The following is a 25,988-nucleotide window of genomic DNA, read 5'->3' on the forward strand; positions in this document are numbered from 1 at the left end:
TGTGGATGTTTCTATGGGAATGTGGATCTTTCAGATCAGTTTTAGGAGTGCCATTGTTTGCATGTTCCATATTTTATCGTAAGTATCATGCAGTGTGGGAGTAACACTAGTCTGGTCTTGGTCTTGACACGGTCTCCACTCCTCAAAGTTTTGGTCTTGTCTCGATTTACACTTTGGTTTTGGTCATCATGTCTTGGTGTTGTTCTAGGTGGTCATGGCTACAAAGTGCCCTGAAAGTGTTAAAATCAAACTTTAAATGTGTCAAATTAAGATGCATGGATTCTTTGTTAAACTCGACACCAACAGCTTCTGCAGGTCGATGTTTTTAAGCACCTAAAAATGAAATCTAGATAGGGACAAAAAATCAAGGTCTGCTTTTTCAATTTGTACTAAAGAAGCCTTTTGGATGAAAGGTAAGACAATTTCAAGACTTTAAAGCAGGTCTGTTTGCCTCTGACTTGTCACTGCTAGAGAGATGACTTGAGTTAAGAGTTCAAACTTCACCTTTAGAAATGCTTAAAGTTGTCTTTCAGTAAAATTGGAATGACCAGCCTGCTTTTAACTTTGAAATACTGTTAATTAGTGTCCCAATCCAAGGTACATTAAATGCCGTCTCTTTCATCAGATGATGACACTGTATAGTTTAAAGAGCAGCTTGAGAGGGCGTCTGGTGGCTCAGTGGATAGAGCGGCGCCCCATGTACAGACGCTGCGTCCTCGCTGCAGCGGCCGCTAGTTCGAATTCAGCCTCGGCCCTTTGCTGCATGTCTCCCCCTTTCACGCTCACACTGTCCTGTCAATTACAGGCAATAAAAGCCCAAAAAAATAATCATTACAAAAATAAATAAAGAGCAGCTTGAGGACAGTCTGTTTCTCTAAAACTGTTGCTGTTGTTGACATCTCCTCACCCACAAACATAAACATGTTTTCACATGAACCCGAAGCAACGACCGGGAAGGTGCACATTGCCATGTAGGAGCAAATGAGGCTACAGAGTGACACTGACATGGAGGCTGACTCATCGTCCACTCATTCTGCTGCATCTGTGGAGTTATCGTGGCATGACATCGTGTTCTGACATACATTATGCCTTGAGCCTGTGTCTTGCTGCACAATCTGTGGAGAGATTCGGTGCTTTTTATCATATGTTGCTGTTTTAGCCTAATATTGCAAAGGTTGAAATCATCAGATGTGGTTCAGACAATCAGGATACCAAAAGGAATAATATAATGTAGATCATAAGTCATAATCATGATCTCAACATCATCCAAAATAAGCTTGATGGACACAATAATGATGAACCCTTCGATTTAGAAGTAAGATAAAAATAGTGTGGTGCAGAACAATTTCTGTAGGAATGACAAGAATTCAGGATTACACTATTTCCTGGATTTGTTTATCCAGAGGAAGAGCTATGTAAACACTTTATATATACAGAACCTTATCACATCTGCACCAAAGGCACTAGGATGTGTCACACTGCATCTAATATACTGTATTCCAGTACAGAAGTTTAAAATAGAACCACACAAGGCTACAGTTGGTGCATTATGAACATTTTTTTGTCATATTTGCTGAAACTGTTATTACATCTACACAATAGCACATGAGACAGTTAATTTGTGAAAAAAATCATGTTTCTCCTCCTCCTCCTCGTTCAAATGGAATTTGCAAGAATTCTCAACACGTGAAGAAAAATGACCAAATAGAGCAAAGAAGTCTCTAACGCAGCTGTCAGTCATGTCAATTACCGCTGATGAACTGCATGAACTGGGGTCAAAATAGGTGGCGCTGACCAAATATAAGTTCAGAATCTTTTATTGTATTGCCTGTTTCTCACCCCGAATGTTTTCAGAAACATATCTTAGTGTTGGTTCGGCTGGTGGGCAATGCTTAGTGTGTCACTTGACTGTTTTCAACAAGGCAAGCAGAGTCAAAAAGTTTCTTGTTTTACAGCTGAACAGTACACTAAGGTGAGAAATAGACAATATAGTAAAATAATCCTGATCATATTTGATCAGCGCTGCCTAGTTTGACTATTTGACTGCAGTTCACAAGCAGTGATCAGCATGACCGAAAGCTACGTCTCTGACTGGTTGTTTCTGTTTACATGTAGTAGATTCATGTAAATGCCATTAGAAGCACTAAGGAGGAGGAGGAGGAGGAGGAGGAACATGACTTTTTTAAATAAATCATTTCATGTACTCCTGTGTGGATACAGTGATAGTTTCAGTAATTGTACCATTTCTACCAATAGACGGCCCTAAATCGCACACACTGGGCCTTAAGAAAAATTTCATTTTAATTTTTACCATTGTATGCGAAAGAGTTAATTAATGCTACTTCGGATTTGCTGCATCTGTTACCCATTAAGTCATTCCATGAACCCTGAAAGTATTGAACATAATACGCCAAAGCTGCACTCTGAGGTTTTAGGAACGTTATGATACCTATTGATCATCTCTCCGAGGCATTTTACTGTGAAGTCCAGTTGATCAATAACAAATTACAAACAGCATCTTTAAAGAGCTGAGGAGCCTGTCGTTGCCAAAAAAGGCCATGATCTCCCGCTATTCACAGCTCTTTTCCCCTACAGGGTTTCCTGTCCTGATCAGCAGGGGCAGACGGACCCTCTCATTACGGAAACCACAGATGAAAATGAGAGCAAAATGAGGCCCATTACCACGAGGGCGTGACTAATATCCCTCTCAAGCCTCTCCACACACACTGACTGGACACATGCACACTTATCACATGCACACACGCAAGTTACACGTGTTCACAAAAAAACGTGTGCACCAAGATGCTCGTGAATCAATAATGCACCACAGAAACAAAGATGAAAGGGAAGTTGGTAATAAACTTTGGCTCTATTAAACTGACCAGATCTCAGGCTGCTCTGTGGGGGGTGTCTGGCTCTCCACTGTGTGCATCTATAGGTTTGTGAGTGTGTGTGTGTGTGTGTGTGTGTGTATGTTCCCTAATCATCCATGATGTCATTAGCGCTAAATGCAACCCTGGCTCAGCCTAATTCCTGCTCACAAAAAGTCCTACCTTCTCTATTCCCTCCCTTTGCCATCTCTGTCCTCTTCCTAACCGCTCTTACATCATCTGACCAGTCCAGTAATATTTCATGTCTGGTGTGCTTCTCTCATCTCCTCAAATATCCACTCTCCTCTTCATTTCCTCAAATTCCTGCAACAGATTCATTACCCTGCTGGAATTCATAACCATCAACTTCTACCCCACCACTAGTCTCGCTCTTGCTCCAATCCTCAGCTGCTTATATCCTTACTTACAAATTTCTTTTTCTACCTTTTCTTCGTTCTCTCTTTCTCTTTTCATACTGTCATTTCATCAACTAAATCTGTTTCCTTTGTATTTTTCCACCCAGCCGCATCATTTTGTGGCTTAAATCTATGTTTCCATTTCAATTTGAATGGATCTAAAAGATAACCACAGGGAATATATAATGCCCAGCGGTGGCGTCAAGTGTTGTTTTTCATATTTCAGTCTCGCTGCTCTATTCTCCAGTTGTATCTTCATCTCTGATTCATCCCAACTTTTTCTTCCCCGTTTACCTTCCCGTGTCTCCTGTGTTTTAACCGTCTTTCCTTCTTTTTGCCGATCGGGTCTGCTGTGTGATTTATAGCCCTGCAACAGGCTGGTAGATACGGGGAACAGAAAGGGAGGTCGATGAAAAGAGGAGGGGGGGTTGAGTAGAAATTGGGCTGTTTGCCGTTTGAAGTACATGAAGAAATAATATAAAATACACCTGGTCCATCCATGGGGCACTCTCTGTACCCAGAAACAAAGGAGAAGGGAGGGAGACAGAGAGGAGGAGAGAGGAGAGGAGAGGGCCGCAGGGGGAGAGAGGTGGATGGAAAAGGGAGGGGGAGGGGTCACTTCGTGTTTCCTTTCAGGATGGCTTTTATGGTGTAACTTCAAACGCTGACCTCCCACACCCCCGCCCTTACATCCCCCCTCTCCCTCGCTCCATCCGTCCGTCCACTTGTCCCTCCCTCCTCTTTCTCACTATTGTGTATGACCAAGTGGACAGTAATTGGCCATTCTTTCATGAGGCTGATTTCAGCACTCTCTGCCCCCCACAGGAAGAGGCCCTTTTGCTGCCCCTTAGAAGTATTTGTGTGTATGTGTGTGTACATTGTAAATATGCCAGACGGTAGGTATCAGGTGGTTGGAGGGGGGCTGCACAGGCTGCGGACTCTACAGGCATTTCATTCACTGCGTGCTCCAAATTATAACACAGGAATCAGAGGTAATCTAATCCCGAAAAATCATTTTCCGACGCAATTTTATTTAAATACTCTGTGGACTTCAGGTACAGCTTAAACACGTTTACCATTGCTTAAGAATAAAGCTAACATTACATCTGTTGAAAGCTGCGGTACCAAGTGCTGACGGGAAAATTAAAGCCCTAAAAGTCAGTGGGTATATACAATATTCTTGGCAATGAGTTAGTGTTTTATTTTTTTTCTTTCCAAGACTTTTTATTTAAAGACACCCAGGGGCACTTACCTAACTTATTCATGCCATAAAATGTACTGTACAAAAAAAGAGAGGCTTTGCAAATGTTTCCTACAATATCTGAGCATATTGAGAGTGATATATAAAAGCTGCACTACTCTCGCTAATGACTTCTGGCCCTCTGTGGCTTATAGATCAGTGTGCGTTCATTAATGATGCAAGCGTGTGTGCAAGTGAGTGTGTGTCAATTAGTGGGTGGAGGGGATTAGCCATCCCTTGAGAGAACTAATTAACACTACACACGGGCGCAAAACCATCTTTTTTTATTTATATTTTTATGGCATCTGTCAGCATTTTGTTAGTGACAGGAAGTTTGAGAAGACAGAGAGAGAAGCTACAAAAGTTCAAGGCCAGATTCTGGTGCACACTCCCTCCGGACAAACGTAGACATCATCCCACACACACACACACACTGGCCATGGCCACACACACAGGAACAGTGGCGGGCATGTGATGTATACAAGCTCTTAAAAGGTTAAATATGTGTGCGACACAACATAAACACAGACTTAAACAAGTGCAGGGTAGGCTGTCCTTGCAGACAACACATAAACAGAATTGGGGGGGATAATTGTGTTGTCACACAAACGGCAATACCGCGCAGCTCAAGAATCGCAGCTCCTTTCAAAGAGAAAAAAAAAATCCACATTGATGAGACGATAGAGGTTTTCAAAAGAGAAAGGGGACACTCCCAAGAGTTTAAAGTAGAGCAAAGGGAAAGTAGATAGAGGTCTTAATACTGTAGAGTGACTCCTACCTCTTTGTAGTTCACCTTGGGCTCTATTCTCTTCCGCTTTCTGCCCTTCCCCTGATGACTCTGACTGAGGAGAATCCATTTTACAACCTGCAGGAGGGAGGATGGGTGGGGGTGGGGGTGGGGGGGTGTGGGGGTGAGGTAAGGTAGTGAAGGCGGGAAAAAGAAGAGAGGGTAGAGGTAGAGAGAGACAACAAAGTGGAAGATTTTGAGTGAGTGGGATGAGACGGTGTGAAGGAGAAACAGGAGAAAGCGATGGCAAACAGAGAGGGAGACAGAGAGGAGAGAGGAAAGGGTGTACCAGACAGAGTGAGTGGTCACATCCAATAGCAGAAAGTAAATATAAACAGACTTAAGGCGCACTTTCCATCTCTCAAGTGGAAAGGCACACACGAATATACATATACACACTCTTAGTGAGCCACTGGCATGCAAGCCTTGACATTAAAGCAGACACACACACAAACTCAACACTCTATAGCTCCTTCTCCCTCTCTCGTACACACGCACATTAATTCCAACCTTTCAGCGCTCACTTGTGGTCCATATATAACCAAAGCAAACGGCCGGCTGAGACAAAAGAGTAATAGTGAAAGTATGTTGCTGTGACGGAGCCTGGAGCGCAGCAACTCCCTACACCATAGATCTCCATTAAACAGCCAATCACTATCAAAGCCAAACTCTATCTCCTCTTCTCCGCTTCAGTTTATGTCTCAGAATAAATAAACTATCTGAAATGTTACAAAAGTGAGGTTTCCCGAACACTTAAACAGCAAGTAAAGTGGACGAGTCATTTCTAAAATGCAAGACAAGACACATTCTTTGTGTTTCAAGATATTTACAACATATGTGGCAAACACTCCCTTCAGCTGTGCTCTGCTTTTATTGAAACAAACAGATTAGTAGGAGAATTGGAAAATACAGGCAAGGCAATTAAGAACAACATGGGAGCTTTGTGGGAAATCTGATAGGCGGCACAGAATGACACGCAACAGATGTACAGCGCTGTGTGCCGCACTTCACTCCGAGACAGACAGAGGGAGAGACTGAAACAGGGAGCAAAAGAGAGGTAGATGGAGTGCATGAGAGGTAGAGATAAGAGATGGTATCAAACATTACGAAACAGAGCGTGCGAATGAGACAGAGAAGGAAAAAAAGAAACCCAGACAGCAGGCAGACCATACAGAGAAATAGTGGCAGAATAACTGAGTGAAGGAGGAGAGAGTGATGAGAATCAGATGACAATGATACCAAGCAGTCTAAGGTGCAATATTTCAAATCTGAGAGCTGCCCCCAAGTCTGTCTGCCACTCCCTGAAGACGAGAAGACTGGAAAAGAGAGAAGAGAAGGGGGAAGAGAGAGTGCTTACCTCTGCTTTGACTTCTTCCACCAGCCTCGCCTGTGACCACACGGCGCTCCTTTCATACAGCCACTGAGCGACAGAGAAGAAGGGAAAGCAGTGAGCCGGGGGCAAGTGATCAGGACTGAGTGGAATGCTTTGCAGAGGCAGAGAGACAGAGAGAGAGAGACAGAGAGAGAGAGATGGAGCAAAGCAGGAAGGGGAGGGAGAGAGGAGAGGTGGGAGGAGAGGGGGGAGGTGGGAGCGCGATCACTTGTTCCTCTGACGGAAACTCGCAAATTGACTCCGGAGGATGGGAGAAAGAGCGGAGGAGAAAGAGAAAAGAAGAGGAGGAGAAGGAGGAAGAAAAGAATCACCTCAATAACTAGCAACTACAGGACTGACAGTCACCTCAGTCTTCTACACATCTACTCCTCTACACACACACACACACACACACACACACACACACACACACACACACACACGTAGAGCCATGCAAACACACACCTACACACAGAGAGCAGCTAGTAGGCACAAACACAAAGCACTTACTCTCTAACCTTATTAAGGCTTTCAGCAAAGCCACTGCTCGAGTGATGTGAATCACATATCAGAGTGATGACGGTGAGCGATGTGTGTGTAGGTGTGTGTTTGTGGTAGCGTGTGTGTGGTGGGGGAAATGAGGAGACAGACAGGAGACAGACAGGCAGTGCATGGAAGCAAGGTGTTTGTAATGTCACACAAACAAGAAATGCAGCATCATATTCCTACAATCTTGGATACCCACGTTCCCATGCAGTGTTTCAGATATTTGCGTTACCATAGCCACACACAAAGTTCAATACTATAACTGCATGCAAGAGTACTCCTCTCTGTGTATTATACAACTACTCTAGCAGAAATAGCATGAAGGTGTGTGTGCAGAAGCCAAGGAAATGGGGAGAGAGGCAGACACACAAAGGTACAGGGAGAGGGAGGTGTTAGAGTGGGCTGTATAGAATGTAGTGAGTGTTGAAGCAGTAAATTGGCATTGTGTAACAGGATACCACACGTAGCTCTTTTGCTGCCTAGATTCCCCACGACCATTCCCTGAATAGAAAGGCTTTTTGTCTACCTCAAACTATCTCTTCATTCCGCGCCCCCGTCTGTGTAGTGTCTCTCTAGTGAATCAATATCAGATTGCGTGTTCAGAAGTTACACCTCTCACTCATAAACATGCATGAGGAGCATGATCTGTATCTGCCTGAGATCAATCCACAGTTTCAGTTGAGTCATTTTACTATTTCTTTAATTTAATTGAATCTATAAGAATTAATATCCTTCAAAATCCTTTAATTCAAGATATAATTCCATACAATAATAATACTAGAGTTAGCTTCCAATACCAAAACTTTTTGATTATGCACCATAAGTGTCACTGAAATATAAAAAGCATTTCATTAATTAATACATAATTATACAGGAAAAATTGACATTAATAAAATAATTTGAAATTGTATTAATAATTCATCAATACTTTAAAAAAAGTCCATTGTTTGGTATTTCAGTGGGAAATAAAAAGAGGAATTCTAAAAATCGTTTACAAATGAAATATTAATCCATCAATAAAGGGTTTAAATTAAAAATTTATTTGATTTATTTGGTTTAAAAAAATGTAAAAACAAAAGAAGAAAAACTTTCAAAAAATGCATAATTTAAAAATACATGAATGACTTCAAAAGTATGTTTTAAAATTAAATATTATCTTTCATCTAATCAATAAGACAAACCTGTCACATTCAGCCTAAATAAAATCATGAGGATTTGAATTAAATAATTTGATCAAAAATTACATCACAAATTTGACAGAGAATTTGGTGTCCTTTTTTTTCTGCATTAAATCTTTAATGCAAACACAGGTTCGTCACTACATAAAAAACGTACTGAAGTTCGACAGCCAGCCATAATATTTAACAGAGAAAGTTTGAGCTTCGGTTACTGGCACTCGTTTTTTTTGTCATTACTTCCAATTTAGTTTTTGTTTTGTTTTTTTAGTTTCTCAGGCTTACTACCATGCATTGTTGTGATTTGCGATTTATCGATACATATCAATTCTGAATATCTGAAACTCATTTCCACAGTGTTGACAGACCAGTACTAGCTGTGCTTTCTCACTCTCTCTTATAATAATAAATGTATAGCACGGTCATTCTGCTCTTCCCTGCTACTAATCAAGAAATTTAGTTAGAAATTAGAAATTCCTGTATTGTTACAATATAACTACATTGAGGTTAATTCCAATCCAATTCTGCCTGGAAGAACAGTAAACATTTAAGCCCTTAAATACCAAGTAAAGCAGTTGAAATAACTATGTTACATCAATCTGTTATAGCTGGTTAAAAAAAAATGATTTTATTGGTAAGCCAGGCAGAAAAAGACACATAAAATGCTAATGTAAGTTGTAGGAGTTAAGCGAAGGTATCAGGGTGAAAGCGCTGGTGAATCGACGGTAGTCTTTATTTAAACAAAGTATCTCAGCCTAGATCCGTCATCCCAAGGGGAGTGCTTACTCATCTAAACTCTGAGGGCTAAAAAAGGCCAGAAGTGGCCTTCCCATTCTACATCTCTCACTCTGGAATTGGTGAATGTCATTGTTTATTATTAGGCCAAACCATTTCCTGCCTTTCTCCAATTCGAGCACATTGTCCAGCAATTGATGTGGGGCAGAAAGGAGAGAGAGAGGCAGAGAGTGGCCGAGAGAGAGACTTTAAAATGTGTTTGTGTCCAGTGTATACATAATACACAAGCACTTGCATTTGTAAAAGGTTTCAATCGATCTAGCTGATCTTATTAGCCGGTGACTGGCACATCAAACACAAAAAAAGCTTCTGCAAGAACACTTTGGCCATCACCCAATCAGGTGTGAGAAAACAGCAGTCCCTCCATGCTGTCTTTCCCCCCCTCAGAGGCCCCTGAAAGGCTCCAGTTACATCATCACATAATCTGGAAGGTGAAGGTTCCCAGACAGCAACAAGAGTACAGACACACAAAAATGCACATACACACAGTGGTAATTAAGATCAGTTACCATGGAGACGGGAGAATTGAAGAAGCTGTTAAAGTGGATTGATTGTGTGTGTGTGTGTGTGTGTGTGTGTGTGTGTGTGTGTGTGTGTGTGTGTGTGGCCTTGCAATCCTAGTATCTATGTGGATCTTAGAGGACAGAGAAGGAGCAGGTAACAAAGGGGATGATACTGATTCAACAACATGGTAATACAATGAACTGTAAGATTAGTTCTTTCAAGAAATAAACAGCCTTACGGAGGGGTTAAGTTCATCATCTATATTGTCATTTGAAAAATTCTCCGCTTGAAACCTCAATTATGTTGTGAGTTTTGATGCATTTATCAGGAAAGCCATCATCTTCTAGCAGTTTTCAAAATGCCTACTGGCTAATAGTCACACGTCATTTAAGCCACAGTATTTATATACTGAAAGCTATTTACTCCTATTATGAGACATAATTGCCATTATGAGAGCGTCATTACTCCGCTATTTACAGCTGTTCAATAGTGAGACAAATGTGACAGCGCTCCTCTCATCTAGGAGCAAAAACTCAGAGCACACTCCTCCTAAAAACAAGAAAAGTTCCTGTAACTAAGCTGGATTTGAACTGTCTCTGAATATCTTCACCTACATTAAAATTTAGTCAGTCGATGAAATGATCTCAAAACCATACTGATTCATTATTAAGGATGAGAGAAAAACTATGAATGAAAAGTAAAGTTAAGTGGTGTTGCCCTTTAAGGATTGACAAAAAGGTTAAGCAATGGCAGCGACAGTAAGTGGAAATGGTCTGAATATCTTAAAGTGAAAAGGTTAAGGCAAAGATGCTCCATCAACCTGTTCAAGCCAAAACCAGAAGAGCGAGTTTCCATAAACAGAACCAGTCTAGAGAGTACACAAAGATTATGAAAATTATGTCAAATACATGCACATGCCATGTATGAGAGGATAACATAAATGTGAAATAAAAAGTAAATTGGCTGTCAGCATCAGTGTCCAAAAACAGCAGCTGTGTGTTAATTTGTTTCCATCACCTCAAATGATAATGAAACAAAGGGCGGGAACATAACAGAACATCGCTTGTGTTTATGACTTAAGAACATGTAAAAAGCAAAAGTTTTGCTAATGTAATCTTTCAAATTTCCTTTTTTTCATCTGTGAAACAGGTGAAGAAATATTGCCAGGTTAAAAAAAATGTTGCCAACATAAATTCTCTAAGTTTCATCTGTAAAAAAACAGATGGGAGATAAAGTTTGGGCAGGTAATTTTTTTTTCTGGACCATTTTGTCAGTGTTTGTTGTTTTAATAATAGGACTGAAAACATTCATGTTTTCTTCCAGGTGAGTTTTAATGTCTACAAGCACTCGAAACACAAGGTACATATATATGTGTGTTGTTAATTATGGAACATTACTTGCTTTCTTTTGGAAATAAATGTATTTTAATCTGCTCTATTCCTCCGCTGGTGTTAGCAAATTAACAGTCAAAAGTAAATAATGCTGAATTATTGTACTATTGTGTATGATTAGATAATTGTCAATACATTGTAATGATGTGTTTTATATACTAAAATCAAGTGTGGAGTTATTTTCAGCCTCAGTTATTGAACAATTAAATGGTAAATTATGTAGTTAAAATGGCTTGATATATTTAGCTTTTTACTAAAATATATTATATCATATAAACTATTATTTTAAAGATGTATAAGAGTGAGGAAAGACTTTGAAGTCAGTCATGTCTGACACAGTATGACATCAGTGTATACACACAACTTCAATTACTGTTTAGGAGCAGTACTACTGTTACTTTTACAGTTACTGTTACTTTTTTATTTATATTTTTCCGTTTGTTTGTTTGTTTGTTTGTTTTACATGTTCGAAAATAAATATCTATCTATCTATTAACATTCTAAAACTCAATCATAAATTAAAAACAGACAGAAAGAAATCAAGCGTCTTCATACCTTTGGAATTCCCGGTCGATCAAGCCAGTCAGCATAAATAGCACCGAGGGTGAGGCCATTTCTGGAACACAATGGCACAAGTGTTAGTATTATTCCTATTATTACAGCAATGACTGTTATTGCCCAAGACACCCTATGAAAACATGGCTCTGGGAAAATATTGTTGGGTTCATGGCCGACTTGAGGTTTAGGCCAACACCTTAAACAAAAAGAGGGGCACACCCACTTTTCAATACAAGAACAAGCAAACAGGCATGCACTGACAATGAATGGGGTTTGTATGTATGCATGTATAGGACGTATGTGTACATGTGTGTGAGTGTGGCTGAGGAGAGGCTCAAGTGGTTTGCACATGAAAACAGTCATATGGCCATACAAAGAAAACCCACACAGTGACAGAACTGGCTTTCAAAGACTAATGGGTATGCAAACAAACACTCCACAAAGTGTCCGCACTGTGTATGCAAAATCTAAAGTACACAAAGTACACATTAAGTCGAAGAGTAACTAGACAACGTTACACTCCCCAAAGCTGCACGTGCTTTCAGGAAAATTCCACACTTGGCTGGTCTGAAGCTATTACTGTACATTTATCTGCAATGTTCAGACCATTAAAAATGGTAAAGCTTTAATTTACATTTTTTGTGTACCCATTTTCTCTCACTTATGCTCCTCTAACTGAAGCTCAATTAGTGATTTCCTATATTTGCCAAAGATATTTTGTAAACAACTTTAACTTATCAGTATGCATAGCTAAGGAAATCTCAAGTGAACACACTGTCATTATTTTAAAATGGCATTTAAATAAAATCTGTATAGCATATGACACCCTCTCTCCTTAGACTCTTGCTAAAAAAAACTAACAGGGAAAATATAATATTCATTACATGCTTAAAAACTGCTATTATTCATTTAAAGCTTTGGGCTGAGCTCTACATTTGCTGCATTTCAACTTGTACGGCACTGCTGTACTCAACTCAGCTCGCTCTTTTTGTGATTTTCTATTGGTGAACGTAACTGGTATTTAGTCCTTTCGTGGGTTCCACCTCTGTCCTGTTTCAGAGCGAGCTGAGGCAATGCTAGAAAGTGAAGTTAAAACACAGCAGACCACTGACTGGTCAGAAAGAATCATCACTTGAAGATAATTCACGAATGAAATCAGCTGAGACTACACTGAGGAGGTATTATCCGTGGCAGGAAAGACAACAAAGATAAATCCCCAGTACCAAAGGTGAGCTGAGTCAAACCATGTAGTGCAAATGAGGCAACTGTCAGACTTGGATCATCTTGCATAACTCAAACTGCTGCCTCTTAACACTTTGAGCTGAAGTCTAATGTTGGTAACATGCTCACAACTCATTCTGTGCTGACCCAAATGTCTGTGTCCAATTTCACGGCCATCCTTCCAACACATGCTGAGATATTTAACTTCAGACCACAGTGTTGGGCTAACAAGCTGAAGGAGCAATAGACACACTGACCAACACCAGCACTGCTACTGAGTATAAAAAGGTTTTAGAGAAACTGGCACTTTGTTGTGAGGTCAAGACTGTGCTCCTTGCTTTCACACACAAGTAAAGTCTGAGTTCTGTTGCATCATTTCCTATTGTTTATTGGCTGGCAACTTTGGCTGATAGAGAGTGGGCTGTCAGTAAATTGAAGCTCATAAAAATCTGTTCATACTCCACTGTTTACTAGAAGAGGTAATATTCCCCTTAAAGTGCCAATTTGCCCAGAAACTGGACATTAAAAACGTCATCAGTGACTTCAACACAAGATAATTTCCGCTCCTGGCAAGCGGAGTTGAAACAGCGAGTATATAAAGATCATCTTCTGCTGCCACATCAACAGCCTGACACCATAAGATAGGATTACATGGTATTGTGTTAGCATAGTTTTTTTATATAGCAAACAAAAGGTTAATACAGTTAATACAGGACCGCAGATGAATAGGCTTTATGTCTCACGAGAGATGTGTATCTACCAGTTCTTTCAGGTTGAGTTAAGTATCTTTATTTCATTAGTTATTCACTTTAATGGTGATAGATAGAAAAAGTGTCAGTGACGCCTGGAAAACAGTTGTTTCTTATTGGCAAAAACCAATGAACGCATTGATTTATTTCAATGTGTATTAATACTTTTTATGTTTAGTCAAAAAGAGCAGCCATGACCCTCAGCAGTGAGTGTCTATTTTCATCCTGAGCCTTCTAGCGTGTTGTTTACTGAAAGAGGCATCAGATCCAAATATTGACTGTCCCCAACTCCCCCTGTTTAATTCAATCAATCTCTGCTGGTCCAGCAGCAGCACACTCCACATGACAGAAAAAAGACAACATTCAGAACAGACAAAAGAGTAAGAAAAAGAGGGGTGAAAAAAGAAAATGGGAAAAACAAAGTGAACGACAGACAGGGAGAAAGAGAGGGACAGAGAGAGACAGGCTGAAGAAGAGGTTAATGAGGCAATCAGGAGAAATAGAGAACTGAATGATTAAGCGAGCGCAGAGAGGGAGAGAGAAAATTAGAGAGGAGGAGAGCAGGAGGAGCAGTTATCCTTTTACACTTCAATTAATATGAGAGTGGATGAGACTGCTCTCTTAACAGGATTGGTTTTGGGAGCTTTTGCTGGTCATATTTCCACAGCAGGAACAAGAACAGAGGAACACATGCTCATACAAAATTGACTAACAAGTCACATCTGTAGAGAAAAAAAAAAGTTGTGAGGCTAAGTTCAAATTGAAAATTGATGAATAACATATCTTTAATTCGTCTGGAACTGAAAACCAGGCTACTGATACTTGAGCACAAACCAAAGTGGTTTTAATGCGTCTTGGCTTTTTTTTTTTTTTTTCATTATTCATGAATTTCACTTGAAGCATTATTCATAGCCACTTACATACCTCTCCATGTCGGGAAAGGTAATCAGCAGCATTCGCAGAAAATCCTGTTAAACAAAAAAGAAAAGAAAAAAAGGAGGCATTTAAGGAGGTGTGGGAGGAAGAAAAAAAGAAAGAGAAAGGCATACCTGATCTTAAGTCAAGAGTGCAAGGTTAAACAGTGTTTATGTTACATCCATTATTTAGTGCCACTGAAGAAACAGGAGCCAGGTGGAACACATCAAATACCATGCACACACGCGGACACACTCATGCAAACACACAGACTTCCAGGTGTGATCACTCAGCTTCATGGCCCCAGCAGAATAAACATACGTGGCTGAGCTGATGTACGGCCATCAGTTTGAAATGCTGCCGGAGCGTTTTCAACTATTGCAACACAGCGGCAATCAAGCTTACATCAGCTTCCAATTAATTTATGGAAATACCACTGTGCCTCAGAGACAGGTCAGATTAAAACTCAGTTCAAATCTGAGCTCAGATTTTATTAACAGCCTCTCGAGTAGCTGTGAGTCAACGACATTATCCATTAAGTTAATCAAGTTTCCTATACTACAGCCTCACCTGAGACAAAATGAGTTGCCCGTGGTACTTCTTCACAAATAATCTGAAGAAGTCGATGAATTGTTGCTCTCCCACTTGATTGGCCAAGAACCTGAGGAGGAAGTAGCCCTGGACAAAAGAGCAAGACAAAGACAGCAAAACATGATCCTTCAAAGACAATATAGAGAAGCGTTACAAAATCTACATTGATTACAGGTGCTATTCAAAGCACATCCAACAAAGTGTGAGCCACCTAAAACGGCATTATAGGCAGTTGTTCATAGTATTATTTGTTCTACAGCCCTTTGTTTCCTTTTTCTTTCCTTACTTTCCAACCCTCCTCTCCTAGAAATTACATTTACATATAACTAATCTGAAACAGCAAATACGTTTTGAGGAAAACGTAATGGCGAGAAAATTACATTTTCTATGAACATAATGAGAAAATGTTGCCTAATGAGGTACCTGGCAAATCACAAAAATGTTTACAGCCTACTGAACATAGGGGCAAAATATATGACAACATATCTGAGTTTTGTTCCACCAAAACAGGCAATCTTGTAATACAGTAGCCACTCATAGTGACTGCAGTATTATTTTTTTAATGACCTTTTTTTAAAATTAAAATTTAACTGAAATCATAATCTTTCCCTACCTTATATAAAGTGCATTTGTTGTTTAATTGTGACAGAGGCGCCTCTGATGTTATGTTTGTTTGGTTTTTTAATGGAAATACAAAAATAAATAAATAAAATTTCCATGACCTTGCACAATGTACACCACCAACAGAACTATATCACATAACTACATGCTTTTCCCCAAATGTAAATGATATTTTTAAAGGCAGTCTGCAAACGTGAAGCAGTAGAGCTCCCAGGGTGGGGGAGTTACAGCTGACTGTTCGGTTGGTCCTTTGGTTCATTTGTTCAAAAAAAGGAAAAAAACCAAGTATGCGTTGGCACTCCGAGCGATAATTTAATGTCCAAGACTGCCCATGTCAATTACCAATCTCAAAAATGTAGTACAGTTCAAAAGTATTAATTGGGACATACAGAAGGTATGGAAACATGTTAAATGGTACTTCCACAACATTATTTTTTTGCTACACTTGCTCAGCATTATTCAAACATCTCAGATTCAGAATCTGTTAAAACATCATTTCTGCTAGTTGGCATTCTTTTTCTTTTCCACATTTTCCATGACCTTGGGAACTTTATAAGACAGAAGTCTGGATGCAGACCCAAAGATCTGGTGTTAAGGTCCTACACTTTCAATGTTCACAATCCTCCCCAGCTACCTTCTTCCAAAGCCTGCACTGTGCAATAATGTAGTGTTTCCTAACCGGAAAGAAACACCTCTGAACATAACCCAGACAGCGTTTATCCACAAAAAGGTAATTCAGAAAGCAGTTTAATAACACAGAAACATCATTTCTAGGAGACAGGGTTTTCCTTTTCTACCACCTTCATCCATTTTTCCCAATTTTACTCCCGTCTTTGCTCACCTTGAGGTAGTGGACTTGCATGAAGGTTTTGTCAGGGTTGAGGGCGTGTTTAACTGTGGACGAGCCAGACTCACTGACCTGACCAGTGTTCTCCATGTTAGGCCTGCAGAAGGACAAAGAGAGCAGAGAAACAAAAATAAACACAAGATAAGAGACAAGAAATGTTCAGCACCACCCAAATAAAGAGAAATGTGCTCTGAAAAAGACACAAGCAGAAAAACAAAAACACAGCAGCACTGGAGTATGAAAACCTTAGCACAGAGTTTTTATTTTATCCCACTGCAGACATTTTAGTAGCAGGAAAACCACAATTTCTACAGAGCAAGAATACACTGTCAGCAACACTAAATCCAGCCACTCAGCCGGTCCTCTCAATGGCGAACACATTGCCAAGTTGCCATACTTTGCCCGAGGCAGGCTGGAAATCAAGCTGCAGATTTATAATAGCAAGCTATACTGTTTATATGACCTCACAGCGCTGCGCTCTGACTTTACAGCCCATGACTCACTGAGCGAACATATAACACTTCCACAAAAAAAGCACCCCCGTCTACAAGCACAAAAGAGGCATGCTCTGGGTTTCGCTTTCCCTGTCACCCAGATACAAATCATCCCTTCAACCTCCATAAACACACATAAAACCAATAAAAGCCAAACAAACACAGCACTGACGTGGGATGCTGTGCAATGATAGTTTCAGTTAGGCAGTATTGATCAGGCTGAGCAGATTAACTCAGTGTGCCAATAGAAAGGCCTTGAAGGATCACCCTCCTGCCAAGTCGATACGCCAGGCGCCTGGCCCACCAATCAATACACCCTTCATCACTGGCTAGCACTTTTCCAGAGGACCGCTTCATGACAGGGCCAGACACACACGCACATGCACACGCGCACGCACGCACACACACACACACACACACACACACACACACACACACACACACACACACACACACACACACACACACACACACACATGCACATACACAGAGGTGAATGGGATACCATAACAGTCTAAATCATATTCACACTGATTCATATATGACGCAAAAACATAAATGTTTCATCTTTTAGGTGGGAGACCTAAAGTAGTAGATTAGAAGTAGATTAGGGTTGAAGACGAAGAGGAAGGAGGATGTGTGGGAGAAATCGAGGACAGGAGATAGACAGGAATGTTTGGTTCGCTCAGTGGTCTGAGAAAGGAAGTAATCAACTTCCTGGAATTTCTAAATTCGACTGGACGCTCTTAGAAGGACTTTCATCATGTAAACGAGGGGGTGTTCCTCCGTGACTTCATGTATGTATGTCAGATAAATATGTATGAACATATGTGTTAGAAAATATCCCAACAACAATGATTTGATTTTGGAAATGCCATTTTGGAAACACTTAAGTAATAATGCTCAGTGTCTGCACTTGGGATTATTTTTTCTTTCTCCCAAAATTACACATTTTCCATTCCTGAAGCAGAAGCACACTATTCTGGGAATCTTTGGAAATGTACTTGTTTTTGTATTTTGTGTCTTATATATAGGGTTGCAGTAAAGGATGTTAATATAAAATGTGGCAAAAGTTTCGAATAATGACGTAAACAATGTAAAAGTAATCTCTGTGAGTAAAAACCCCATGCTTTAGACCTTTCCAAGTACTCTGTTTCCAAAGTTTTTTCTACTTTGGCTACAGTATGATTTACTAATTTTAGAGATATATGTAATCTCGGTTGCCAGTGTTGATAATTTCTCCCTTATTTCAGACTATATTCATCACGTTGGAGCATATCTGGTTGTATCTATCTGTTTTATTGCTAATTTTTTCATAATAGAAAGTGCAGCTACTCTCAGTTACAGTCATTTTCCGCACTAATGACATGCAAAGATGCTATGATATGCAAGACCAGTAAATGCAAACCAACCAGAGAAGATGGGGCTTTTTCCGTAGAAAGACGTTAAAGAGACAGGCGCTAAAACAGAACATTCTCAGACAGAGCGTGAATACAGCCATTCCTACAAGGCATGACAGTATGAGGAAAATAAAGCGTTTTTTTTTACCATTAAAGCATTTGACCATTAGCATGTTCTATTAGAAACAAAACATAAATATGTACCTAAAAATGAGCATACTATGTCCCCTTTAAGATATAACTTAGGCTACAGTCAAAACACAAGGGTCAGATTTCAAGAAACATTAAATGCAACAGCAAGAAATATCCATATGCCTATTTTAGTGCATTATTTGGTCAGTCAGTCATTTTCTGTAATTGCTTGTCCTCATAAGGGGCGGGCTGGAGCCAATCCCAGCTGTCATTGGTACACCCTGGATAGGTTGCCAGACTATTGCAGGGCTGACACATATAGACAGACAACCATACACACTCAAGAGAGAACCCACACAGACACGAGGAGTACATGCCCCGGCCTACGGACCGAACCCCGTTCCAACCAGGTTTTGCACCAGGGACCCTCTTGCTGTGAGGCAACAGTGCTAACCACGACGCCACCGTGCCACCTGTATCATTTGGTGCTATTATAACAGCAAAAGAATCCCATTAATGTTAATCAAGATTGGAATTAACATAACATAGACGTTACATGCAGCTTGAGCTACATTATCGCTGCAAACAATATGAAATTATGAGTCCATTGCCTGTGATCTGTCTGCCGAGAACAGCCTCATGGAAGTGATTCTTGACTTTTATATAAACAGATGAAATTTGGATGTTTTCAGAGTCATTCTATTAAGCTGAGATAGACTCCAATTCTGTTCATCATTGTTCAGTCTTTTGAAGTCCATGCAAAGCTGGTAGCAGACATTGTGTTGCGTTAGCCTTGTTTAGATGGTAGGACCTACAATAGATGAATTTAGTGTTAAGTTACCGTAGCATTCCTGTAACTCAGAGAGTTACATCCTGTGATGCTTCATATATTTTGTAAGTATCAGCCTGTTTGCTTTACGCTTAAAACATTACTAGTTTTTCCCGCATCCCTGTTATCATATTTCTCAGGAAATATTAAATTGTTTGGATGTGTATTCCCAGCATTAAAACCTAGTTTGTAAATTAAAAGCTGCCTGTCAATATAATGAGACAAGCAGTGAACGGAAGGCTACCGGCAAAAACCTGCATTTTACAAAATACACTGTTTGTCTAAGTTAAAAAATGGCTCGCTTACTTATTCTCCCTGTATCATGGCCACAATATCTCACTTTTTTTTTCATGAAGGTATTTCTTTTACTTCCTTTCTGTCCAGTCTCCTGCCCATCGTGCCCGTGTCTGTCTGTTACAGCTGATAAGATGAAATAGACTTTTCTGAGACAGCAGGACGTGCTGTATCCCTGGGAAATTGTGTGCATGTGTGTGTCAGACAGAGAAGTACAGAGAGAAAGAGGGACTGGGGCAGCAGACAAAAACAATGACAGAACATGTTTTTCTAGAAGAGAAAATGTGTCGGTTTCCTGCGTCAGAGATACCGGCGGCACAGCGCGGCGAGGAAAAATGTTGATCCATCACTGCCGTGTTAGACAAAGGAACTCCACCCTTCCCACTGTCCAGACCTGGGATGTATGGATGTGTAAATCTCTGTCTTTCACCGTCTCTCTTTGTCAGAGATGATTTACTACAGCTTTAAGAGGAATCGCTGCTCGCTGCCTTGGAGAATCACACAATAGCTCAATGTATTGCAGAATAAACAGTGCTCTTATCTGACTCATATGCCCTGTGTGTGTGAGAGAGGGAGGGTGTTTGTCTGTGTGTGTGTGTGTGTGTAGCCATGAATACACCTGGGTGTGTCTGAGATTGAGAGAGAGAGAGAGAAAGAGCGGGAGGAAATCGGGAGCTATTACTGACAGAACTTAATGTAAAACGTACACGCATGCACACACAAACACACAAACACACACACACACACACACACACACACACACACACACACACACACACAGACACACACACAGACACACTCAGAGGTTTATAGCTCCGCGAGCCATATCCTGACAAATTACGCTGGGTCGACTGTGGAAACCGGATAAGGTAGAGCAGTGCTCCCAGCAGCCCCGTGAATCAGCGGGGAGAATGGCGTCTGGCCCAGGCTGCCCTAAATATAACTCATCTGAAATGGACTGATAAACACTGGCCACTGGGGCCCCTGCTGGAACACGGGGTGTCGATTGTGACCTACTGAACTTGGAAAAGCGCAATCTGCCATTTAGCCTCTTTGTGTGCGTTTGTATGTGTAGGGTGTGATGGGTGAGGTTTAGTATATCTCTCTGTGCATCCCATTGCACTCACTTTCTTTTCACCGGGTTCTCGCTGACATTTCTCTGTGCATTGTGACAACCAGTTTGTGTTTATCCATATTAGGTTTCAGCACGATTGTAATGCTAAGCAGTGGAGCCACATTAGGAACTTGGACAAACAGGCAGTCTAGCCCACATCAAAAGGCAGCATGGCCTCTTCCCAACTTTGGAGTGGACCAAGATCTTAGTTACATCTGAACTTAAAATGCCCCTTGACTTTAACTAAGATTTTCATCTGGGTGATGTTAAAATAAGCATCACAGTGATACAGTGACAAAATCATTAATAAAAGACAAACATATGCACAATACCATACAAAATAACTGAGTGAACGACATCAGCAGCCATTGAACACTAACAGAGGTCGTTGCTCTGTTGACTAAAAAGGGGTCAAAGTCATCGGCCAGATAGAGATCAAGGACACCAAAAAGGACAACAAAGACCCTCCTGGACATGAGATGAGGTTACAATCTCCCCCCACAGACCATGAGATGTGCTTAAAAGCTAGTAAAGTGCACCTGAGAGTTGAGACTTTTGTCACGTCAAGTCATTGTTTTGCAGGTCAAGTTTCTTTATGCCTCAACATGCTTTACTGTACCACCGCTGCACGAAATGAGAGGATTAAGAAATGCCGTTTTCATGAGCGCCACTTAAGCAATTACTCATCTTTTCAGTTCTAATGTGTTTTCATGTAACATAATCAAAATGTATTCATCCATGCATACAGGCATGTACTTTATGCTGTGTGTGTGTGTGTGTGTGTGTGTGTGTGTGTGTGTGTGTGTGTGTGTGTGTGTGTGCTGTTTGCATTTTTCAGATGTTAGTTTTCTGTTGTTGACTTAACCCTGTCAGGTGCAGAGAAACCTAATCCTGATCCTCCTAATCGCCCGTGTGTCTGCCTCATAGGGGAACACCCTGATGGAGTGCTAGACAGTCACAGTTCTCAAGTGCATGTTTAACCCTTTCACTCACACACACAGTGTCCTGTTTCAAGAAATAGTCCATGTCCTAATGATTAATTCTACCATGTTTGAGCCTACAACAAATGTGAAACTTCATTATGCACAACTTTTACTAAAGGTTATCAGCATTTCAAAAATCAAACAGTCACATATTTTGTAACACAGTCACCCTTGAAGCACTAAAACCCTTTGAACCCATGGGTCATTTAAAGTAACAAATGAGTAAAATCACTGTTAATAACACTAATTGATTTGAATTCTATACACAATTAATTTATAAGCGTTTTCATTATGTGATGACAACACATTACCAGTGAAGTGACTCAGATAGAAGTTAGTGGCAAGCAGAAGTGCCATAAAATCAATAACATCAATTCGATGTCACGCTCTGTACGGTCTCTTACAAGTGTTTATGTCAATAGCGCACTATGCTACAAGTTTCATCTCCAGCTTCGCGGCTTTTTTGACCAAAAGGTGAGCTACAATATGAAATGCACAATGCTAACAAGTGTATCCCCACCGTTAAACAGTTAAACTCCACACTGTGGTTTATACCTATAATCCCCAGATGACACTGTGCTTCCACCCTGGTTAAAAAAACAGGGTGTGGGTCCCACATTGTCAGGATCGGATGAAGAGCTTGTGTGTTTGTATGTACTTGCTGTGCTTGTGTGCAGAGCCTTTCTTAGACATGACAGTACACCTGGATTTACTTGCCACACCTGCCACACCTGTACCCCTGGAATGCATTTACCTCAGACTCACGTGTGTGTCTGCACATGCAGACACTAACAAAAGCTTGGCATACTCTCACCTCAAAAAATTGACTGTGCATGCAATGGAAAATAAGGTAGAAGACGACTGCAACATTTCCTCCTCTAGTGTGTGAAAAGAAGTATCTTAAGTACTGATACTAGAGTAACAAAATTAAGTAGTTACACCGATTGCTGATGTTGCCTCCTCTATACATGTTGAACCTCGAGTGGTTTAGTAAACCTCTACTGCAATTTAATGATTAAACTAACAGTGGGGAAGACAATCAGCAGTCAGCAAATGTGGTCAATATCATGTCAGTGTGTTCTGCTTTAAAGGGTAACATCTGTGTTTTTCAACCTCTACTCTACTTTTTCATGTTTTTCTATCTAAGTGATTAATAGGAGGGACAATTTCTGAAACTGGTCCAGCATTGGGTGAGAATGCTGCAGCCACACCAGAGTAACAGGTTACAATGTAATCACTTAGCACATTTGCGCACAATCAACTTAAATCAATCAACTTAAAGTGCTTGTTTTTGCCACTGACAGGCTCCGATTATTATCCTTAATGTCTGACAACATCATGGAAAGGATCCATACAAAGACAGCCTTTTCCTCCACATACAACAGTATGATAATTATTACAGATACACTTGACCAAAAGACACACGTTCACCTGAGGATTTGAAGTGCCTCCTCTGAGTTCTGCGACTCATCCGAGAGCCGTCTCCACCTCAGCAGTGCCTTCAAGTCAGACTGCTCTGCTGTCTCTTGTAACGAGAGCTAGAAGGAGAGATATGTAGTTAAAAAGATGAGGGGAAAAAGGGTTATAGCTGAGCAGAGAAATCAGAGAAGAAAAGATTAAATTGATTGTATAGATTGTGGTGAATTTCATCAGCACAAAGAAAAAGAAACTGCTTAAATGAAAAATCAAACACACAGTATCACGTGTAGTATCACGTTAAAAGCTGCACAGCCCACTACTGCTGTCACTGTGTTTTATTGATTTTGGCAGCAACCACAGGTCTGCAATCTATTTCTTCAGAGTCAAGCACATATCATAAAGGTGACATGATTATACAGCACAGACACAAGGAAAACATTTGTGTAACTTTAGATGGTATGGGAAAGCAAGAGGGAGGATTAGATCTGTATGCACATCAGCTCCCGGATCACAGCTGAAGTTAGTGTTGCAAGCAAAGAGTTCATACTAATGCTCCACCCTCCTCCTTTGTCCTTTTGTTTATCTATTTTTTTTTATCTAGGTTATCATTAATCAGTCTTATTAAGGGCTTAATAAGAAACACATCTGGAGCAGAGTGAAGCACACAATCTTCAAACTGTCAGAGGGAGCTTTACTTTTATCAGTGATCCACTTCTTTGAAATTTCCACTTTTGTGAAGAGTACGTGGCAATAGTCCTTTTTTACAATTCACATGTGGTTCAGCTCTGTTACTTTACATTTTAGTACGTCAGGAGGTTTAGGTTTGACAGTTTATTTTGTGGGTGGCCCAAGACTTTACAATTTCATTATATTTAGCCAACTCCTCTGACCTTTTAGTTTCTTCTTTGTGAATTTTTTGCGTCAGGACTTGGATTGCTGTCTTCATGAACTCCTTCCTTGTGTGCTTGATGTATGTTTTTTCCTCAGTAATGTCATGGCCAACTCTACTTGATGTGCACTCCAACCACAACAGTAACATTTGGAGGTCTTGGCACATAATTTGTAGAAATGGAAGGTTGGAAAGTCAAATTGTGTTTTCTTTGAGGTGTTGCATTTTACCAATGGTGTGAAGGTCTTGGATCAGGCTGCATGTTAGTGGTTCTACTGTAGATAGTGACAAAAGAGAAATATAGATTCGAACTGACATTATCAAAAGAAATTCAAGGACTTTCGAGTTCTTTCAAGGACTTTTGTTTTTTGGACTTCTCAAAGCAAATAACTGATTTTCAATTTATGTCATCAATATCTTCCTTTTCAGAGTAGGGTTACTTATTCCACTATTTTTAGGCATAACTATATGAAATCCTCAACAAAACATTGGAATGTCATGGAACCATCTGAAAGGAGCACAAGGGAATAATGCCAGCTGGAACTAAGGTTTCATTTTGTTTTCAGCAGAGCTATTGCATTGGCACACCACTGAAGAGGGGAAAACAAATCACGATGAAAAGCTGACTCCAAAGTCTTGTTAAGCGTAACCATGCCAACAAAGGCCTACTGGTTTTGCCGGGGTTTTAAAAATGGAGCAAAATAAATATAAACTACGCTGTCAGGAGGGGCATAATCAAGGCAGGGGCAAAGGGAAAGCATACCACAGTCAAAAAAAGAAAGAGCTCCAAGATTTCAGATTCTGAGAAATTTCATTATAATGACTTGATGAGCAAAACTCAAGATATAGACAACCTTATATGGTTCATTTGTATTTCAATGACTTTTTAAGCACTTTGTTAAAAGAGGGGCTATTCTCAAGAAATTCCAGCACAAGAATTTTCTCCTCAAAATTAAACATTTCAAGAGCTTTGTCAGACTCAGGTATATACACATCATGTATATAAAGTCAATGAGGATGTTTTTCATTGACTGAATTTCCTTAAGACGGCCAGAGCAATCTGGACTTCATAAGTTGGCTTAACTGTATGTGAAAGCTCATGTTACCATTTAAAATGTTGGTCTACCTGGGGCCCAAAAAAATCAGCATAAGAAAGACCACCAAAAGTTACTTCTATGAATTATCTGTAGTAAATTACAATCATTAGGCAGCGATAGTACCGTACTTGTTGTGCTTGGGCCCAGATAATGTCCTCCAGGTAGGTGGCAAAGCCTTCGCTGATCCATTCCTCAGTCCAGTCTCTGGCTCCGATAACCAGGCCGAACCAGGAGTGAGCGATCTCGTGGCATATCCTGGACCCACACAGAGACAGGCTGTTCTCTACAGAACCAGGACTTCCAGCGCACAACACACTCTGGGACAGGAAAATTATATGGGGGCTGGGGAAGACAAATGACAGAAATATAAGATGAATAAGAGGGATAAAGCCAGAAATAAATTATACAAGGGAGGAAAAGATTGAAAAATGAGTGAGGGATAAAAAGGGAAGGAGGATTAGAAGATGGGAAAATAAAAAATGTTAAGGAAGTAAGAGATAGACAAGAAAATAAAGGGGGGAACAAGAGGCAACTGTGTGAATAAAAGCGATACTGTACCACTCTCCAGAAAGATCAAAGAGTTACTGAGGTAATGCTCCACACACCTATGATTACAGAAAATTCGGCCTAAACACGCCATGCACAGTAAGACAAACCAACATGTGTGCGTACTAATGATATGGGAGTCACTAACTGCCCGTCTCTTTCTCCATCTTCTACATTATTATTAGCAAAGGGC

General features: G+C 40.4%; 1 protein-coding gene across 8 annotated transcripts in view; it reads right to left on the reverse strand.

Moving 5' to 3' along the window:
• The window catches only part of aopep (aminopeptidase O (putative)), a 119,078-nt gene that overhangs the window by 64,225 nt on the left and 28,865 nt on the right, over nt 1-25,988 (reverse strand). For 6 of the 8 annotated variants that reach the window (XM_088076630.1, XM_042488272.2, XM_042488271.2 and 3 more), the window contains 8 exons: nt 25,378-25,591; nt 23,276-23,382; nt 16,593-16,695; nt 15,110-15,217; nt 14,549-14,592; nt 11,652-11,712; nt 6,671-6,733; nt 5,305-5,391 (listed from right to left, as the gene is read on the reverse strand). In XM_088076630.1, coding sequence (XP_087932756.1) covers nt 5,305-5,391; nt 6,671-6,733; nt 11,652-11,712; nt 14,549-14,592; nt 15,110-15,217; nt 16,593-16,695; nt 23,276-23,382; nt 25,378-25,591 — 787 coding nt within the window. Of the gene's footprint in view, nt 1-4,427; nt 5,169-5,304; nt 5,392-6,670; nt 6,734-11,651; nt 11,713-14,548; nt 14,593-15,109; nt 15,218-16,592; nt 16,696-23,275; nt 23,383-25,377; nt 25,592-25,988 lie in introns of those variants that run through there. The other 2 variants (XM_088076635.1, XM_088076634.1) reach the window with 2 other exon arrangements.

The sequence above is a fragment of the Plectropomus leopardus genome, chromosome 4 (genome assembly GCF_026936395.1).
Source record: "Plectropomus leopardus strain MGB_pleo_1.0 chromosome 4, ASM2693639v1, whole genome shotgun sequence".
Classification (NCBI taxonomy): Eukaryota; Metazoa; Chordata; class Actinopteri; order Perciformes; family Serranidae; genus Plectropomus; species Plectropomus leopardus.